General features: G+C 38.6%; 1 protein-coding gene across 1 annotated transcript in view; it reads left to right on the top strand.

The window, feature by feature from the left end:
• FREM3 (FRAS1 related extracellular matrix 3) overlaps positions 1–20,146 on the top strand; it is a 624,923-nt gene that overhangs the window by 581,225 nt on the left and 23,552 nt on the right. The window contains exons 17-21 of the mRNA XM_044062250.1: positions 1,377–1,569; positions 8,678–8,782; positions 9,694–9,821; positions 14,406–14,540; positions 14,632–14,758. Coding sequence (XP_043918185.1) covers positions 1,377–1,569; positions 8,678–8,782; positions 9,694–9,821; positions 14,406–14,540; positions 14,632–14,758 — 688 coding nt within the window. The remainder of the gene's footprint in view (positions 1–1,376; positions 1,570–8,677; positions 8,783–9,693; positions 9,822–14,405; positions 14,541–14,631; positions 14,759–20,146) is intronic.

Genomic DNA, 20,146 nt, shown 5'->3' with positions numbered 1-20,146 from the left:
CGAAATGATTCTGAAGAGAAACAGTAATGAAAAATGCAGAACTACGTGTTTATAGGTTTGGAAGTATGAATGTTTATTTAAGTAACATGTCTCAGTTGTATTTGTGCAGAATCAAACCTTTGTAAAATTCAATTACAGTTCTATTACAGCAGAAAGAAAAGCACACATGCTCACCATCTTCCTAAAACATCCTGGGAGTTTTGTAGATTTCCTTTGAAAATTGGCTGTGACATTTTGAAGCAATCTAGTGGTTCACTGTTAAATTTCTATGTTAGAACGTAAAATACATTTTGAAAAAGGTTTGGTGTTCTTTTACAGTCTGGCTTTAGTCATTGATGTGAGTAACAGCGTAGCACTGTAGTGCATTTTGTAAATTAAATTATTCTCTTTTAATGAAGTATGATCGCCTTCATATTATTCAAGTTACAAAAAAAAAAAAAAACATGGCTATCAAATTGTTGTCCCTGTTGTGACCTTTGTTATCTCCTTGCTGTAGTAGTTGGCACACATTTATGAACACAATAGCCAAGAAACAACTTAGCTTTTCATTATTAGCAAGCTGGCTCAGAAATAGTGCCACATACGTATTTCCCTGTAGAATTGTTTACCTGAGCACCCAATTCAGAAATAGTACAAAATATGTGTTTCCCTGTAACATTGCGTAACTATCGCACCCAAGTACTTCAGACACAGGTCTAGAAATGGGTACCTATATTATGAAAGAGAATGTCCCAATGCAAGTTTTAAATCAGAAGGCAAAAAGGACAAGCACAATGTTTCAAGATCAGCTACCAGGAAAGATTCTGGCCAAATGATTTACAGGGATAAATGATTTACATTCATCCTTACTCTAAGGCACCCAATGGAACTGTATACATTTCTCATAGAAAGCAACAACTATTTCTAAGGTCAGTAGCTAAACTTTCCAATACAGAGACCTACAATGTTCTTCAAAACAGCCAAGTTAAATCAGAAATGATATCTGACATAGACATCTTTAATTATATCATAACTCAGTAATGTGCCCAGGAAGTGTGAAGATGAGTAAAATGGACAATATCCTAGAAGTGAGAGGAAAGAAGGAAGGAAGGAAGAAAACAGTTAAAGATGTGTCTGCATTCTTTTATAAAGAATGCCAGAATCCATATTTACTAGAATACAATAAGTAAAACAGATTAGGAGACAATGTTACATATGAGGTTAAAGAATGCCAGATAATCTTAGGCACACTTACTAACAGTGCTTAAAAAGGAACTGACAGTAAATGTGAGAATAGTTTAGGGAAAAACATAGTTACAAGCTTTCAATGAAAATGAAACATTTTGAAGTTCAGTGTATTGTTCATAATGTTTCTCCTGTCTTTTTTACCTTCCCAGGTGTTAAATCTGGTGCAGTCGTATGTGACCCTTCGAGTACCACTTTATGTGTCCTATGTGTTCCACTCACCTGCTGCAGTTGGTGGCTGGCAGCACTTCGACTTGCAGTCGGAACTGAGACTAACATTTGTATATGACACAGCCATTCTGTGGAAAGACGGCATTGGAAGTCCACCAGAATCTGAACTACAAGGTAAGTGTTTGATTTAAAAAAAAAGTATCATGCAATTTATTTATCAGAGACTGATACATGAAGTGAATGACATTTGCAAAAATTATGTATTTATTAGTGACTCATTTAATATATCACTGCTATACTCTCTGAATTACCAATGTCACTTTTCCTTTTTGAGCACAGAACTGGTAAAATGTACTTAGTAGCTCTATTTATATTCTTCCTACCAAACCACTGTTTAAACTGAAACACCTCTGTACTAATGTAATGGTTAGTGTCACAGCCTCACAACACCTGGTTTAATGGTTCACAATCCCTTTGTAGTAATGCAGTTGTTAGTGTCACAGCCTCATAACACCTGGATTAATGGTTCACAACCCCTTTGTAGTAATGCAGTTGTTAGTGTCACAGCCTCACAACACCTAGTTTAATGGTTCACAACCCTTTGCAGTGATGCAGTGGTTAGTGTCACAGCCTCACAACACCTGGTTTAATGGTTCACAACCCCTTTGTAGTAATGCAGTGCTTAGTGTCACAGATTCACAACACCCAGTTTAATGGTTCACAACCCCTTTGCAGTAATGCAGTGGTTAGTGTTACAGCCTCACAACACCTGATTTAATGGTCCACAATCCCTTTGTAGTAATGCAGTGCTTAGTGTCAGTGATGCAGTGGTTAGTGTCACAGCCTCACAACACCTGGTTTAATGGTTCACAACCCCTTTGTAGTAATGCAGTGCTTAGTGTCACAGATTCACAACACCCAGTTTAATGGTTCACAACCCCTTTGCAGTAATGCAGTGGTTAGTGTCACAGCCTCACAACACCTGGTTTAATGGTTCACAATCCCTTTGTAGTAATGCAGTGGCTAGTGTCGCAGATTCACAACACATGGTTTAATGGTTCACAACCCCTTTGCAGTAATGCAGTGGTTAGTGTTACAGCCTCACAACACCTGATTTAATGGTCCACAATCCCTTTGTAGTAATGCAGTGGCTAGTGTCGCAGCCTCACAACACATGGATTAATGGTTCACAATCCCTTTGCAATAATTCAGTGGTTAGTGTCACAGCCTCACAACACCTGGTTTAATGGTTCACAACCCCTTTGTAGTAATGCAGTTGTTAGTGTCACAGCCTCACAACACCTAGTTTAATGGTTCACAACCCTTTGCAGTGATGCAGTGGTTAGTGTCACTGCCTCACAACACCTGGTTTAATGGTTCACAACCCCTTTGTAGTAATGCAGTTGTTAGTGTCACAGCCTCACAACACCTAGTTTATTGGTTCACAACCCCTTTGTAGTAATGCAGTGGTTAGTGTCACTGCCTCTCAGCATCTGGTTCTCTGATTCACTTCTTGTCAGGGATACTTTCTGTGCAGAGTCTGCACATCTTCCTTGTTTATCAGTTTTTTTCCTAGGGTCACTGCTTTCTTCCCATATCCTAAAAATATGTCAATAGGTGAATTGGGCATCTTTAAATTTCCTTTAGGAATAATTAGCATCTAATACAGGATATTGTTCTGCATTGCACTTGTTATTTGCCTGGGTGGTCTTTGGTTCCATTATAGCCATTAATAGAATGATACATGACTCAGATATCGAATGAATGATCTGGCTTCTTTACTATTTTTCCTGTAATGCATTAACCATGCTTGTCACGTCATACTTTATGTTTGAATGAAGGGCGGGTTTATAGGATCATAGTTTCATAGGAAGTTACTAGGCTAACTGCCCTAGATCCCTTTCAAGTCTAGCCATATTTATCCTGAACTGCCCCTATCGTTGGTGGTTAGGTAAGTGAAGTTCACAGAGGTAAGGTTCTGTGGTAGTTAATACCAACTTCATCTGTCCAGGATGGACAAGGGCACTACTCATGGAGTAAATTTGTGGCCACCTGTCCATTGATCTAGATTGCATTTGAAGATGGTTAAGGAGGGGCTCGGTTTCACATAAATTGGAAACTTGTTCCAGAGAAGTAGCCATCTCTGGGAAATGTATCTCTTTCTCCAGCATAACCTATTCATGTCAGAGGCTAGGTTAAGATCCCTGGAGCAAGTGACCCTCTTGCAGTTTGATTTATGAATGTGTAGCATTTCCATTAGGGCCGGGCCAGTTACTGCCATATAAGCTAAGCACAGGTCACCCCTTAGCAATATGTAGGAGACTGAATACAGTGACAGGGTTTTCAGTCTTTCCACATAAGACTTGTTTTGTGTACCCTGTAATTTCTTGGTGAGAAACCTCTGTGCTGTCACTGGAAGACGTCTTCCCTTGGCTTAATTTTACTACTTTCCACACATACCAGTGGTGCATGTTCAAGCATCAATACAGTATATTTCATAGTTATAGTGTTTAACACATTTATACTAATGATGTTTGAATTAATCATGTGCACCTATCTCTAACCAGAGTGCCAGATGTGTAGACCACAGCTACCTACAGAAGCTTGTGGTTGAGCTTCTCTAGCAGGTTGATCATAAGACTTTGTATCACATCTCTGAGCAGATTCAGAATTCATTTCCACATAGGCACCTGCAACCTCAGCTGCCTAGCTCACCAATTTTTTTCTTATGCACACCTTTCCCAGGAAGCACCAGGAGACTTTTACCTGCATCAGGGATTTCTCTTTTATGGTAAGCCATTATAAACAAATATTACTCCACCTGTTATATTAGCCCAGCTAGCTGTGCCTGAAAGCTGTGATGAAAATAAAGACTTGTGTAGAAGTTTGGAATTGTACAGGGTTGATCTCTTGGGAGTTAAGCAGTACTCATCTCTAAGGTCAGTACTGTAGCAGTGTATAAGCTGGGCTCACTGAAGCTTGCCATCAGGTTTTGCAGTATTCTGCTCCACTGTACAGTGTGTTGCAGTATTCTCTTGCACTGTACAATGTGCGGCAACTATCTTAATGCGGTGCAATGTGTGAGCTCAGTACTGTAGCAGTGTCTAAGCTGGGCTTAGTGATGCTTGCAATAAGTTGTTGCAGTACTCTGCAGCACTGTACAGTGTGCTACATCTGTCTTACTGTGGTGCAGTGTGTGTGGTTGGTACTGTAGCAGTGTGTAAGCCAGGCTCAGTGAAGCTTGCCGTCTGGTGTTGCAGTACTCTGCTGCACTGTACAGTGTGCTGCAGTACTCTGCTGCACTGTACAGTGTGCTGCAGCTAGCTTACTATGATTTAATGTGTGAGGTCAGTGTTAAATAGCAGATGGAGGAAACAGCCATTTATTTCATTCAGAGTCGCCAGCAAACTCCATCACTTCCCTTTCATATGAATTTAACAAGTATCTTTGTGCCCTACACAGGTAATCTGTTCCCATATCCATCTCAAAGGAGTAGAGTGAGCATGACGCATAGTACATAAAACAATCTGCCACAGTGAATTAGGGAGCTGTTGGAAATAAAAGAACAGTAACAACAGCAGTCATATGAAAACAGCTGAAAATTAGGATTTATTTTCTTTCTTTCTTTATTGCTCAACTTAGAATTTGATGGGGTATCAGACTAGGTAACTGCATAGGCTGCCTGATAACCGGGTTACAGTTCTGATCTCAAATAAAACCTAGTAGCTTCAATATCAATACAAATCACATAACACAATAATTAGGAAGATGGAGTGAGATACTCCAGCCAAAAGCCTTCTTGTAGAAGTCTCCACCCACAATGGGTGTCTATGCATAAACTCAGGCTAAAGGCTGCTACAGTAGACATGATGGGATGATATTAGTGCATGTATCATTATCACTGCATCTGAGGGTGGAATCAAATTTCTGATCCAGCAATATTATTACAATAGAAATAAGATGACTTAAATACAGTCAAACCTGGTCCATAGCAGGCCAACCTGTCATCAAGAATCACAGTCAGATAATGATTATGAGAAAAAAATCGAATCTGTTTCGTCAGCAAAAGGAAGTGAGCTAGTGATAGTGGCAAGTACCAGCATCACTTTTAACTTAGCAAGATCACCTCTTAGATTACTGTTTACCATCCACCAAAGAATGGCACCCAAGCAGTCCTGAAGTGTAGTAAAATCAGCCATAAACTCCTGATAGTAGGAGAGATGTACCTGGAAGTCATAGCAATAGCAAATGGCTTGAAAGACCTCCATAAGTGGGAATAGGTATGCCATGAAAGAAGTAGTGCCAAGACCAAGCCTTCTGACACCACATGCATCAGTAGAAGATTACTACAAGAATTAGCCCAAGAAACTATCCACTGTGTTTGAACTGAGAGCTTAAGAGGTAAGTAGTCACTTACAGTGTCAGTTATGCCACTGTAAGACCTAAAGTGCTTGCTCATGATGCTATGATTTATGATGCCAAAAGCCAGAGACATAGAGGAGAACTGGAATTGAACAGATGCAGTAATCCTTCACCAGTGAAAAGGTACTTACTACCTAAATTTGGGTCATCTCAGTGATATGCATTAATCTAAATCCAAACTGACAGTGATTCAGAAAATCATGACATTTCAAAAAGAAATACATCTGCATTTGCACCACTTCCATAATAACTTTACATGTAAAACCAAGGTTGGAGGTGAGATGGTCATTTTCCAAATTACTTGAATCAAGGTATATTTTTTGAGGAAGGAAATTATCTATGCCTGTGTTACATACCTCTCAACCCCTTAATGCAAGAAATCTGGACAAAGCCTAAAATAATGTGGGGACAGAGGCCTAAATTAGGCACATATTTTAAATATTGCTCTTATAAACTTAGAAAGTTGCTAGAGTAAGAGGGTTTGTGTTAACATGCATTTTCCAAAGAATATGAAGTCTGAAACTCAAACATATGTCATTATTTAGTGACTGCCATCCTCAGTAATTTGCCAGAAAACCACAAATTTTATGAGGAACAGATCAAAAATATGAAGTAAAAATCTGGATGTTCTGTGAAAATCTGGACAGTTGAAAGGTGTGCTGTGTTAGTGTAGAAGAAAAAAGTTAATAGTGTAGTAAATAATTGGACCTAGGCATCTGAGACAAGACTTCCACCTAACTTATAGGTGCAGCATCCAGCCCACAATAAGTGGAATGTCAAAACAACACCACATCCATGAACTCAAAATACAACATAATTAAACTCAGCCCAGCAGAGGTGAGGATACTCCATAACTGAAAACCTATAATACACCACAAAAGGCTTTCGGATTTTATCAACTTTAGATGGCAAAAAAATCATGTAGCTTCCTCACACTAAAAGAAAGAAAATGCCCTGTAAGTGGAACAGCAAGATGGAGTTCCCATCTTACCCATTAGTTGATGCAGCACTGTCAGGTGATTAGATATAGCAGAGAGTCTTCTTATACACGATCTCTGTTTGATATACTACATAATAAGTATCCAAGTGTCTTCCAGCAAGAGAATACTCTGTCATTTATGCTCCAACCATTGTCCCAGTTTACATGTCTCACATCCTAGAATAAACCTGTGACAAACACTCACTGAGCAACAGTATACAGAGCACCTCTAATGGCCATTGATAGGCAAAAACTATGAAATCTGTTTCTTCAGTACTGACCCTTCCTCAGGAGCTGATCCATTTTAGATTTATAAGAGCTAGAGTTGATATTATGTAAACACATATGATGAATCAGCTTAGTATCAGATGGCTGTGCCTGTGAGAGCCCAAGATAGAAGTATGCCATGTGATAGTTAAACCAAGACATGATATTCTACCACCAGATCCTCAATTCATTTTGAACGTCAAGCCCAAAGAGTGCCCATGTACATGGACAGCAGGAGTAACCTCTTGAGTGAAACCAAATTGCTCTAAAAGGTTAAGCAGTTGCATTACAAGTTAAGCTGATTTGTCATCAACCTGGACAATAACATTACCTAAGACTGGACCCTGTCCCATGACACATAGGAGCAAAGCCTTGACCAAAACTATGATGATCTGGGTTTGACTAGTTCACTTGCAATAGTGAGAGCTGGTATGGAAGGATGGGAGTGAGTGAGTGGCTGATGCCAGCTCATCATCTTCGGGGGAGAAGCCAACACAGCTCACTGCATTGGGAAGACTTGCAGGAGTGCAGGTCTGTTACCCACAACAAGCAGCCTAACATGCCCATGCCACGCAGCAATGCCGTGTTTAAACAGGAGGTTACAGATGTGCATTAGTGTACATTCAACTCCTGAGTGCAGCTCTAGTGAAGCATACAAGCTGCAGAGGTATTATGAATAGAAAAGTCCATAAGATCTGCAGAATAGCCAACTCTCTAACACCCTGTTCAAGCCTCCACCAAGGGATGATAGGGCCCAGAGGCCTCTCACCACAATGGATGAAAGAGTAGGTCCTCTGGGTGCAGGATAGGCTATTGATTTGATCCTGTCAATTAAAAAAAATAAAGTCACCCCCAAGAACTGCCATCCTGAGTGCTTAAGCATTTGGTGAAAGAGGAAATCAGAGTAGTCTTTTAGAAAAACTCCTTTGTGGATGGGTGGATAACAGACTAAGAGAAATCTGCTATTCAGTCCAGCATCAAGGACATACTCAAAGATGTTGAAATGCCCACCATTTGCCTGGGACACCTCAAGCATACAAGAAAAACAATTCCTATACTATCACCTGCCCTACCTAAGGCTGTAAATGGCTTAAATGGCTTGGAGACCTGGGAGTTAGGACACAAATGTCATCCAAAACTGCTATTCCACTAGCTTTCTGACATATTACATCTCCTCCCTGCTCTGCCTGATAAGCTGATTTTTACTTTTGTTAATGTCATTATATGGACTCCAGGCACTCAGTTATTTATTCCTGATGTACGGCTGCTGCACAGAATGGATACTCGAAATGTCAAGTGGTAGAATTTGTCTCACAGTGTAAAACAACATTAAAAGGTTCAGCAGTGATCCTGTGTTCTGTCTAGTTCCAAATTTGGAATATGCTTAGTAGCCCTCACAACCCAAAGAATCTCATCAAGGTTTATATATTGGCGGGCTGCATTCTTAGGTTTGGCAATAATATTTTTACTGTGTTGTTTTCATTTTGACCTGAAGATGAGAAAATGTGGTTCCTTATCTGTTTGTACACGTGGTTTGCTTGCATTTTTAACAGTGGGAATTATCTGTTCTCACTGACATATGAACTTAATATTTTGTTTGTTCAATTTGTACAGGTTCCTTGTATCCAACTAGCATGAGGATAAATGATGAAGGACGGCTGGTTGTGAACTTTAAAACTGAGGTCAGGTTTCGAGGGCAGTTTGTTATGTCTCATCCAGGTAAGTACAAACTTTTTACTAGTTTAATACATGCACAAAATGCATGCTAACCTTAAGTTATGTTACCTGCAGATACAAATACGGCAAGCTGCTTTATTTCAAATAAACATTACTTGATAGACAAGATTATAAGGATAAATATCCTGCCACTGAAGTTAGCTTAAATTATTATTTCTTATTTATTTACATTTGTTGACCAGGAATGTTCAGCTGGGAGGCACTATTTTCAGTGGAGTCCTCAGGAAACAACTCCAAGATATCAAACAAGAAAACAAGTTACAGCAGACACTATAGAGTTAAATATTACATAGGACACAAACCAACTAACGCACACAATTTATTTCTAACTTGATAACATAAGATATTAAAGCATGCATTTATGTGCTTTACATTTTCTAAAGCAAATATTGATACAAGTTAGTAGTAAGTTTGGTAAGTGAAAGAGACTCTACAACTTAGGTCAGTTGATAGGTCCAGCAATTGCACAAAAGTGCTGTATAGCAAGAGCTATCTGTGACTGGTTTAGTGTGACATCATAGTTATGTATCCAATTGTTACCAAGGTGAGATGCCAGAGGGATTTAAATGTCTGTTTATGTTTGGTAGTTCTCAAATCAGAAGGGGGAATACACCATATTTTACCAGTGGAGGTGGAAAACAATATTTCACCAAATTTATTGAAGGGCATGAAAGAAAGGCCCATCTGGTGAGTGGATCGACTAAGCCTTCGTGATGAGGCCTGCTATTAAAAAAGTAGATAACAAAGGGCAGCATGTGTTGCAGAGGAGTTTGTGAGCCAAACATAGTTGTGTAGACGTGAGGTAGTGGTCATGCAAACATATTTTGTTTAAACATCAAGTAATTGATGTTGTTTATGAGTGATAGTAATTTCGTCTTTCCTATGCACCACAGGCACAACTTTGTCATCAATGGTGATGTCTGCTGACCACCCTGGACTTACATTCACATTGACCCTTGCCCGCAGTGAACCAACCTTTAACCAGCCTGTTCAGCTGTGGAATTTCATCTCAGACTTTGCGGTAATTTGTCTTCTTTATTGACTTATTTAATTCTGTTATGGGGGAGATTCACTATGATGGGATTTATGTCTGTGCTTTTATTGTGACCACAGTGGAACTGAGTGAATTTTTTGCTATTTGCTGTACTTTTAACTACATGATTTAATACTAGACCTGTGGGTTCATTACCAGTATGTCATTATGTCAAAACAGCAAACCTGCATTAACCCTAGAATGCCTCTTTGTATCATAATTAAACAGGCAGCAAACATTTCAAGGTCTGCAAAATTACCTTACACAAAGCTATGCTTCATAACACCCATAAAGTATCATGACTTTCTTAAAAGGCTACAAATGGCATTTGCAAACGTCAGTATGTATTGTTTGCCCTGTTCACATTTCCAGAATCAGATGTTTTTACTATTACTACCCTAATATCAGAAATATTTAAAACAAAATGTGCACTTTTCATGACATGCCACTCATTATATTGGACTGTGTTTATGTTTTAGTAAGTTGCTGTAGAGGTCTTACTGATTCACCAGTTTTAGCAAGGTGCCTCTAGGGATTAGACTTAAGCTTTAATTAAGGGAGTTGTTGGCAGTAGAAAAAAAGCTTTTTCTTATTCCATGGGATTTTCTGCACTATATTGGTAGCATGCTGAGACTGTTCTTTTCCAGATCCTAACACTTCTGTTCTATCACCCTGGCACACCATGTTTTATAATTATTGGACAACACTACACTATACTGAACTTTTGTTGAAAAATATAGCAAATATCCCTGATGTAGAGGAGATTTCCTGTTCTTGTAGCAAGGCCCTTGTATTCTAGAAAAGCTAATAAACAGATAATGAGATTCAGTTGAGGAAAGAACTGATATGGTTGTTTCTTTAACTCACAGTGAGTGCCTGGAGTTCTGGTCAATAACTTCATTTGTGTAAAATTTGTTGATGACTCCGATTTGTTGCTCTTTCTCTGACCATGGTCATTATACATTCACTGTCCGATAGTGAAACAGAGTAGGCTAGTGCCTGCTACCTTGAGATAGTTGTGGCATGTGTTCTCGTTAACTGTTCTTCCTGTTTCCTTGCACTGTGCTTATCTTACTAAAACATAGTAAAAATAATATTGATTCTTTCTTTTTACCAAGCATATGACATTTAGTGTACCTTCTGTAAACCCCCTATTCATTATAGCAATGTATTTACTAAATAAAATAATTCAGATAATTTTTCAACAAATACTGTTATAATATGGCTAAAGTTTCATACAAAAATATGATTATTCTGACTGAAGTATTATCAAGTCTTTTAATGCTGCACTAGCCCATTGTAGCTGGCCTTCCCTTCTTTCATTTACACTTTTTATTCTGCCTTTCCCATGCACAATTATTCTGCAGATATACATTCCAGTCTTCCCTTTTAACCTTATACATTTTCACACCCAATATAAAGTAGTACTTTTTCAGAGCTTTTTTAAACCAAGTTTCTTCTGTCACATTTGTCCTGAACCATACCTGTCTTCGCTCTTATATGTCTTTATCACATTGTTTTCTCTCTTCCTCACATCTCCAGAGTGAACATTCCCAGAATCTGTTACCTCTGTTCTTGTCACAGCTTATCCATTCCTCTTACAATTTCAATAGCAATTCTTAGCTTTTTATCCAGATACTTAATGCATTTTTCCTTAAAACATCTCCAAACTGACTTCATGGTTCCTCATGAAACCTGCTCAAATCACCATAGTGTGGAATTAAGACTTTAGCACCCCTACATTCCATTCCCAGTGTTTTTGTTAATAACTGAGGCCAATGCATGCTTTGTCCATGTAAGTATATGTAATAATGAAAGGTGACACAAAAGCTTTGTGGATGTTCTTAAGTGCAGAGTGGCAAAGATGTGAGTTACGGATATCAAAGTTAGCTTCCATTACCAGAGACAGGTTGTCATCCTATACTAACATGTCACCTCTAGTGCATCACTGTGATTACAAAAATCAGGCAGTGCTCTTTGTCATCTATGGCAAACAAAAACTTATGCCTCCTCAATGTAAGGAACAGAACTTCAAACCAGTGGTGTAGCTTAAATAAATTGGGTTGTGATTAGATTGCTATTTGTTTTTTCTCCTTTTAAACTAACCAGTTGAAAGGAAAACTCTCCCCATATATGAAATCTGTATGTACTGTATGCTGTCTGCTAATCCCAGGGGCACTTAAGATATTCCTACACTTCAGTACGGTGTGCTCATAAGTAAGTACTAGGCAGCTCCTCTGGGGGACACTTTAAGCCTAGGAACAATTATCCTTAAAGGTAAGAGTCAAACCCAGCGCGTTGTGTTTATTAGGTAAACACCTTAGCCATTATACCAATCTCCAACCCATCCATGGTAAAGCCTCATTACCTGCTGTAGGCACCAAACTCAGTTCGGTAAGCTATGCCAGCTCATTCTTTCCCTTCTTTAGTAATCAAGAATGCAGCCCACAATTATAATTTTTATTTATTTATTTTTAACTGGGTAAGCAACTGTTCTTTCCTGAGCCATTTCAGCCATGATATAGACCACTTAGAAAATGTAAATACAATATGTATAAACAATTCAGTTTCATGCGTTGCATCAGAAAGGCATTTTGTTGAAGCAGGAATCATTAGATTGTTTTATTCATTCCTGTTTCATCAAAAATCTGTGGTTGTAAATCTGTGTGTGGATAATGTCCGGACTGGTAAATGTGTATGTGTGAGACTATCTGGTGGATGTGTGTCTATGTGTTGCAATGTGGGATGTTTTGTTGTCAGTATATATATATATATATATATATATATATATATATATATATACATTGTGTGTGTGTGTGTGTGTGTGTGTGTGTGTGTGTGTGTGTGTGTGTGTGTGTATGCATGTGTATGTGTGTGTGTGTACATACATATATATATATATATATATATATATATATATATACATATATATATATATATATATATATATATATAAATAATATGGAAGCACTTTACTATCTCGAAATACTGAAGTCTAGAATTTCAGTATCTCGAGATGAAAATGCCGAAAGTGCAGCTGAGTGAAACTGCACTTGATCGAATTTGAAGTGTCGAATTTGCAGTTGTGGTAGCATGGTATGTGGGATTTGTTGTGTTTGTAAGGTGCAGTGTGCTTTGGGATATGGTTTGCCTGCCGTTGTGTGGATATATGTGGAGATTTAGGTAAGTGCTTTTTTTAAGGGTCTTGGGTAGGGATTTGAGTGTATGTGAGTGTATTGGGAAGTTTTAGGTGTAGGCTAGGGTTGGTAGGTAAGAGTGTGAGTGTGTAAGTGTTGAGAGTGGTGGTGTTTGTACATATGTGGTGTGTGTTTATGCAAGGGGAATATAGAGTATGTAGTGGTGGGTTTAGTGTCGTTGTCTTTTTAGTGCAACCTCGCAGTTAGTATATATAAGTAGCAGAGGTGTGGGGGGGGACGCAGCCCCCTACATGGGGGGGTGCAGGCGGGCTTGCCCCCTGCTTATATGTAGGGTAGGTGTGTATATTTTGTTGTTGTGTTTGTGTGTGTTTTGTTGGTTTGTTGTAGTGTGGGGAGGAAGGTGTATGCATGTTTGTTTGTGTGGTGAAGGGTGTATTTAAAAGAAGCGATTTTGAATTTCATGCTTTTGGGGTTTCGATATTGTGAAAGTTCAGCTTTATAGTCTCGAGATACTGAAATTCAAGATTTCAGTACTTTGAGATTATAAAGTGAATCCATATAGATATATATATATATATATATATATATATATATATATATATATATATATATGGTTCCCTATCAGAAGCCTGAAACACTATAAGCCTGAAAATCAAAATCCTGAAAACTATAGACTGAAAACTCAAAATCCTGAAAGCCCAAAATCCTGAAACTCAAAATCCTGAAAACACAAAATGGACATACTGACGTCATTGTGGCTTTGCTATTGTTAGCCCTGTGGTGTTGGGTCATGCGTTGGGTTCAGGTAAGTGTGCGGTTGGTTTTATGTTAGGGTTAGGGGCGGTTTAAGTGAGTCATGGTTAGGCGCAGGTTAGGCATGTATGCAATAGTGACAAATATTGGGGTTAGGCGGTTTAAGTGAGTTAGGGTTAGGGCGCGGGTCAGGTGAGTGTGCGATAGTGACGGACCTTAGGGTTAGGGTCAGGGTCAGTTGGTAGATATTAGTGTCTTTATAGTGACATATTAGCATTATTTGTGTTTTCAGGATTTTGAGTTTCAGGATTTTGGGCTTTCAGGATTTTGAATTTTCAGTCTATAGTTTTCAGGATTTTGATTTTCAGGCTTATAGTGTTTCAGGCTTCTGATAGGGAACTATATATATATATATATATATATATATATATATATATATATATATATATATATATATATGTGTGTGTGTGTGTGTGTGTGTATAGTATGTATGTCAGTGTGAAATTAGTGGGTCAGTATATGTCTGTTAATGTTGGACATTCTCAGCATTCTCCAAGATGACAAGCAAGGACAAGAACACTCAGTTATAGAAGGAATTGAAATAAAGAACATGTTTACTAAGTAGCTCACCATTTGAAATGAAGTTGTATGTCTCCTACAGGTACGAGACTATTCAGGTACCTACACTGTGAAGCTCATTCCATGCACAACAGCTCCCATCCAGGAGTACAGCCTCCCCTTGGTTTGCAACCCAAGAGAGCCAATCACATTTGACTTGGATATCAGGTTCCAGCAGGTAAGTTATCAGAAAGATTTGCATTTAGATGTGCAACATTGAAGTTTGGCCTTTAAGAGTTTTAAATGGTCCTTGTGTTCTTTCTCCATAGGTCAGTGATCCAGTGGCAGCAGAGTTCAGTCTCAATACCCAAATGTTCCTACTCTCCAAGAAGGAGCTGTGGCTTTCTGATGGCTCCATGGGATTTGGGGAAGGAGCTGATGCAGCATTTGCAGAAGGTAATAAAAAAGATTTAGAAGTCCTAGAATTGGTTTAACCCAGTAATGGCTGATTTTATGGTAGCATTGTCGCCTCACAGTAAGACGTTGTCCTGTTCGATTCTCAGCTAGAGTGTCTTCTGTGTGGAGACATGCATGAATGGGCGTACCTACCTTTGTTGAAGGTTGTGCATCAGGGCTGGCAACTCGGCACATAAAAAAATCTACTGCCAATCATTAGAGGACCGGAGTTCCACTGTGGTGACCCCTAACCGGGAAAAGCCGAAAGACACAACAACATAGATAAAAACAACCCAGTTATAGGAAATTACTGTATACCCCTGGATACACAGTAAAGGAGAAAGTGTAGAAGTCTGGTGAATTACCCGTATTTCTCTCTCTCTTTCTAGTTCACTGACTACATGTATTTTGTTTGTTATTACCTAGGAGAAGATCTAGAAATGTGGTGAATTCTCCCTCTCGCTCTCTATCTCTGTCTTCCTCTTTCACTGGCTTGCCAACTACATGCATTTTTGTTCTTTACTTGCTAGTTAGAATACTGAACCAGCAACTTTAAAAAGTGAGAGAATATGATGCGACTAGCAACATTATTTTTGTTATTTACAAAGAGAATTGCAATTTAAATGCTGTCAGGTCAGATGTAACACAGTGAAGATGGCCTCCTTCATCTTCAGCTAACAGCTCAGAATCATTTGTTACTGGAGCCTGACTGGGCAACTAGGCTGTATGGGATTCTGACCAGTAGGTGCACTGAGATAGAAGACGCTGATGTATGGGTGACCAGGATAGTGGTAAATGTTACTGTGCTGTGGACACATTAACAGATAAGGTACTATGACAATCATTTTTAAAACTGGGGCAGGAGAGTTGGCATAACAACTAAGGTGTTTTACCTTGCAGAAAAAAAGTACAATGTCTGATTTTCACCGAAGAACCTTAGCCAGACCTAAAATAGTCCACAAGTACAGCTAGTCCTGTACTTTACATGTAAATATTCTTTGGTTGTTCTTGTCAATAGCACTGTAGAGCAGTAAGTGTAATTCTTTTAAAGCACAAAAATCGAATGCAGCCCACATGCCTTTAGAGCTACCAAATACTGTTACAGTACTTATAGTACTTACCTGCCAGATTACTGGTGTATTACAACTCCCATTGCTTCAACAAGTACGATTTGGTTATATAGCCTAGATCTTTTAATGAAATGTTTAAGCACTTGAAAAAAACTGCTGTCTACTGTTAGTTACTGTACAGTTGCTATATGTTTAGTGTGGTTTGATAGTACTAAACCACAAATTTAATTTGTACTATTTATTTACAAATAGTTCATTTGTTTTCTGATAATTTTATTCTCTTTACTATTTGCCCCTTCATCTGTACTTTTAATAGCATCTTCATTATACTGTCAATAAATACATATACCTGTATTCATCAGCTTGCTCTATACATGCGTTCATTATTTACATATGAATCCTTAACTTAAAATGTGAATTTTTAGCTTTCACAGAATTACATGATCCCGTTTCTAAGTGTTCCTGTTGCAGCATTGAACTTCATTACTAATGCATATGATACTAGTGGTCTAGTGGTTAGGATATGGGACTGTCACCACCTCAGCCCAGGTTTGATTCCCATTCATTGAAGCTTGAATGCATTTGAGGGGGAGTACCTAATTGTCTAGTGGTTGTGATTTGACACTGTCGTGGCCTGAGATTGATTTATGGGCAACAAAGCTTCAATGCATTTTCCCCTTACAACTGGAACACACTTTCACTATATGTCAAGTAGAGTAGCACCTTTATCTCCTTCAAGTTAAAACTAGATAAGTGGATGAGCAGCCTTAAATTCTCCCCTGGTGTATCTTGTTTTGCCCTTCTTGAGGCTGGAGAAAACTACTGAATGTATTTTTTTTTCATAGCTTGTAATGGTCTGCAGAATAATTGCCAAACACTTCCCTATGAACCTATGAACATTTAATAGCTGGTTGAATCAGTTGTGCATGTAACTGATAAAACCAGCTGTCAATTGCACACAAAACAAGACTCTCAGTAGTACTGCACATTGCCTGTGGCATGGTTAGTGGCTGAAAATGGTTGTTGAATCAACCTACTGACCAAGATATCAAATAAATAATAAATAAAAATGTGCTGCAACCTAGAAAATGTGTCTTCTGAGGGAAAGATACCTATAGAATTGTGCTTCAGCAGGAACAAAATCTGGGTACTTAAAGTGCAGTGGAAGTGGTTGTTAAGTAAAACAAAGCATGGACATCCAGAGTGGATACTTTCACAATGAAAAGCTCAGTATATGTCCCTGTTACTTATCAGTCAGCAGTGTTATAGCTGGGGAGGACAAGAGGGATGGTCCGCCCTGGGTGGCACTTTTGGGACTGTCACGTTTACTTTAATAGTTTAATTTAAAAAAAAACAGTTTTTTAAAGGTGTTCTTCTTTCAGAACAATCCCACTGTTCTTCTGGTCCGGTCACACCTGCTTTATCTGTTCCAAGTAAGGGGAGTGAGTGTAGTGTTTGAGTTTTGCTTCAATCACTTTACCTGTTCCAAGTAAGGGGAGTGTGTGTGTGTGTGTGTGTGTGTGTGTGTGTGTGTGTGTGTGTGTGTGTGTGTGTGTGTGTGTGTGTGTGTGTGTGTGTGTGTGTGTGTATGTAAAATGCCCCAGTTAGGTATACCTAGTGGTTATTGTTACTCAAGGTTGGTACAAGAATAAAGAGCCTGCATTCTCTACCCATACCACCACTTGTGATTCAAGGAGTTGAGTCCATAGCTCTCAACTCTCCAGATTTTCACAGAATGTCTGGAATGTTTGGCTCATACTTTTGGTCTGTTCCTCTTAAAATGTGGGGTTTTCTGGCAAATCAGTGAGAACTGAATTCACTCAATAATGATAGCCATTTAAATTTCAGTCTTCCTATCTTTCAGGAAACACATGGTAACACAAAACATTTTTGTTCTAGCAAGTTTCTAAGATTATATAAGCAATGCTTAAAAAGGGTCCCTGGTTTTGGGCCTTTGTCCCCCCAATACGTTTTGGCTTTTTCCAGATTTCTTGTGCTACAAAGTTGAAAGATATAGTTGAGTGTCAAGTGGACCTTACAAGGAGTGAAGAGCTTCAGGGGAAGAGAAGTTTAGTGCTGCTTATGCCAAGGCTGTTTACATTGTTAGTAGCACAGCAGGTTGTATACTTGCTTTTGATGCAGAAGGCTGTGGGTTCTACTCCCACAGTATGTAGATGGATTGCTGATACTGTACTGTGTTGTACTTTAAAGGGGATAGATGCTGCAGCCCTGAGAATGTCCTGCTTTGGAGGAGATACCTAGTAACTAAGAACTTGTTATCAGTTTGCAATCCACTCCCTATTGTAATATTACTAGCTTATCATTTTTTTAATGTAACATAGACAATTTGTTCTTCAAGGGCGACAGACACTTTCTTTGTAGATGAACCAATGAAATATAAAGTTGTTTGCTACCAGCAACCTCTTCATTATTTACAGATCTCCTTAACATGGAATTATTTAGATGGCATTTACTTCTGCAGAGATTTTGCATATTCACTGATGTTGGTGGATTGTAATGACAGAAGTTTGAGTAGATTTTTGTGATGTAAATTTTCTGAATTGGACAGTTTTGTCATCATTGGTTCATACCTTTTGTTTCAAACAATAAATTTAAAACACACTCTAACAAGTGTGCTGTATTATACAAGAAATATAATTTAATACAATCAGGAAGGTGAATCAAAGAAAACAATAAAGTCAATGCTTCAGTGACATTGCCTTGAGAAAGGGTTTAAGTGAAACCATGCTGTTCAAGCTCGGAGGCTTGTCAGCATGGAATCGCAAAATCCATTTCTTGTTCAACTAGTTCAGTAATATTTTTAAAATTTCCCCCTCTCTTCTTGGCAGTTACAATCTGAAGTACTAAAAACTTAAATGTGTGGTCCATGCCTTCCTTCATGTTATGCATAGGTAATGCACTGTTTTCTGAAGGCAAAGTCACTGAAGCATTGACTTTATTGTTTTTAAGAGTTGTTATACAGTGTTCCTTTAAGTAGATTATGTTTTAATTGTATGATGTCATAATTAATTTGATTGTTTTAATACTTAAATGTGATGCTGTTTGACTGTAGTCTGAAGAAGCGGTGTATCCGTGAAAGCGCTTACTCCATTAAATGTTTTGTTTTTAGCCTTGTTACAACCAGTGTTATTATTTTTTCTCAGTACATTTTGTCTTTTTCACTGGTCGTTTCATTGGTTTGGGGATTTTTATTTGATAATATATTATGGTAAGGTGTTGGCATGGGGGCATGGATGTAAACTGTATGTAGCAATGGGGTTATTATGGTGAAGTGTTGGTATGGGGGCATGGATGTAAACTGTATGTAGCAATCAGGTTATTATGGAGAGATGTTGGTATGGGGGACATGGATTTTAATTGTATGTAGCAGTTGGGTTATTATGGTGAGGTGTTGGTATGGGGACCATGGATTTAAACTGTATGTAGCAATCGGGTTATTATGGTGAGGTGTTGGTATGGGAATCATGGATTTAAACTGTATGTTGCAATCGGATTATTGCGGTGAGTTGTTGGTATGGGGAGCAAGAATTTAAACTGTATGTAACAATCAGATTATTATGGTGAAGTGTTGGTACGGGAGCATGGATGTAAACTGTATGTAGCAATGGGGTTATTATGGTGAAGTGTTTTTTTTTCTTGCTCTTCAGTGGAAGAGCAAGATGGAGGGGTCATTGATGTGATTGTAATAAGCCAATCACTACAGTGTGGTGATCGAAAGGGAAGTGTTTTTCTTTGTTCTGCACTTAAGAGCTGAGAGGGTGGGAATGCTGGATTGTGGTATCAGCCCAGGGCACTGATTGAGTCAGCTATGCTTCTGACCTAATTTGCCAATTTTCCGACTTACTAGCTGAGCTAGAGATCCTAGTTAAAACGCTCCTGACATGTATACCTATCACTTTTGTTGCTGAAAAAATGCTTCCTCACATTTCTAAGTTGGAAACCTCCTCAAGTTGTGCCTTCTAGTTTTTAACTTCTTGCTCATCACTTCTTCTGGAAGATACACCCATATTATGTACCTGCCTTCCTTTCCACCACATCATCCATTAACTTCCTTTAATCTTTCATAATGCTGCATCTGAAGTGGACTCCACACTGTTTTCATTACCAGCATCTAAGCTGCCTTTGTTTTGTCTGTGTCTTTAAGGAAAATGGTGTTTCTAGAACTTGGCGTGGTATTCCAGGTGGGAGGTCTCTGTCTCCATGTACACAAGAATACCTTCCTTTTTATATTATTTATGCTTCTTGTTATGCATCCTAATACTTCCCAATCCTTTTCTGTGCTCTTTATGCTTTTAGG

The sequence above is a fragment of the Protopterus annectens genome, chromosome 2.part1 (assembly GCF_019279795.1).
Source record: "Protopterus annectens isolate FY-2018-M chromosome 2.part1, PAN1.0, whole genome shotgun sequence".
Lineage (NCBI taxonomy): Eukaryota > Metazoa > Chordata > Ceratodontiformes > Protopteridae > Protopterus > Protopterus annectens.
The sequence above is the reverse complement of the archived record's forward strand: the minus strand, read 5'-3'. Positions and strand labels throughout refer to the sequence as shown.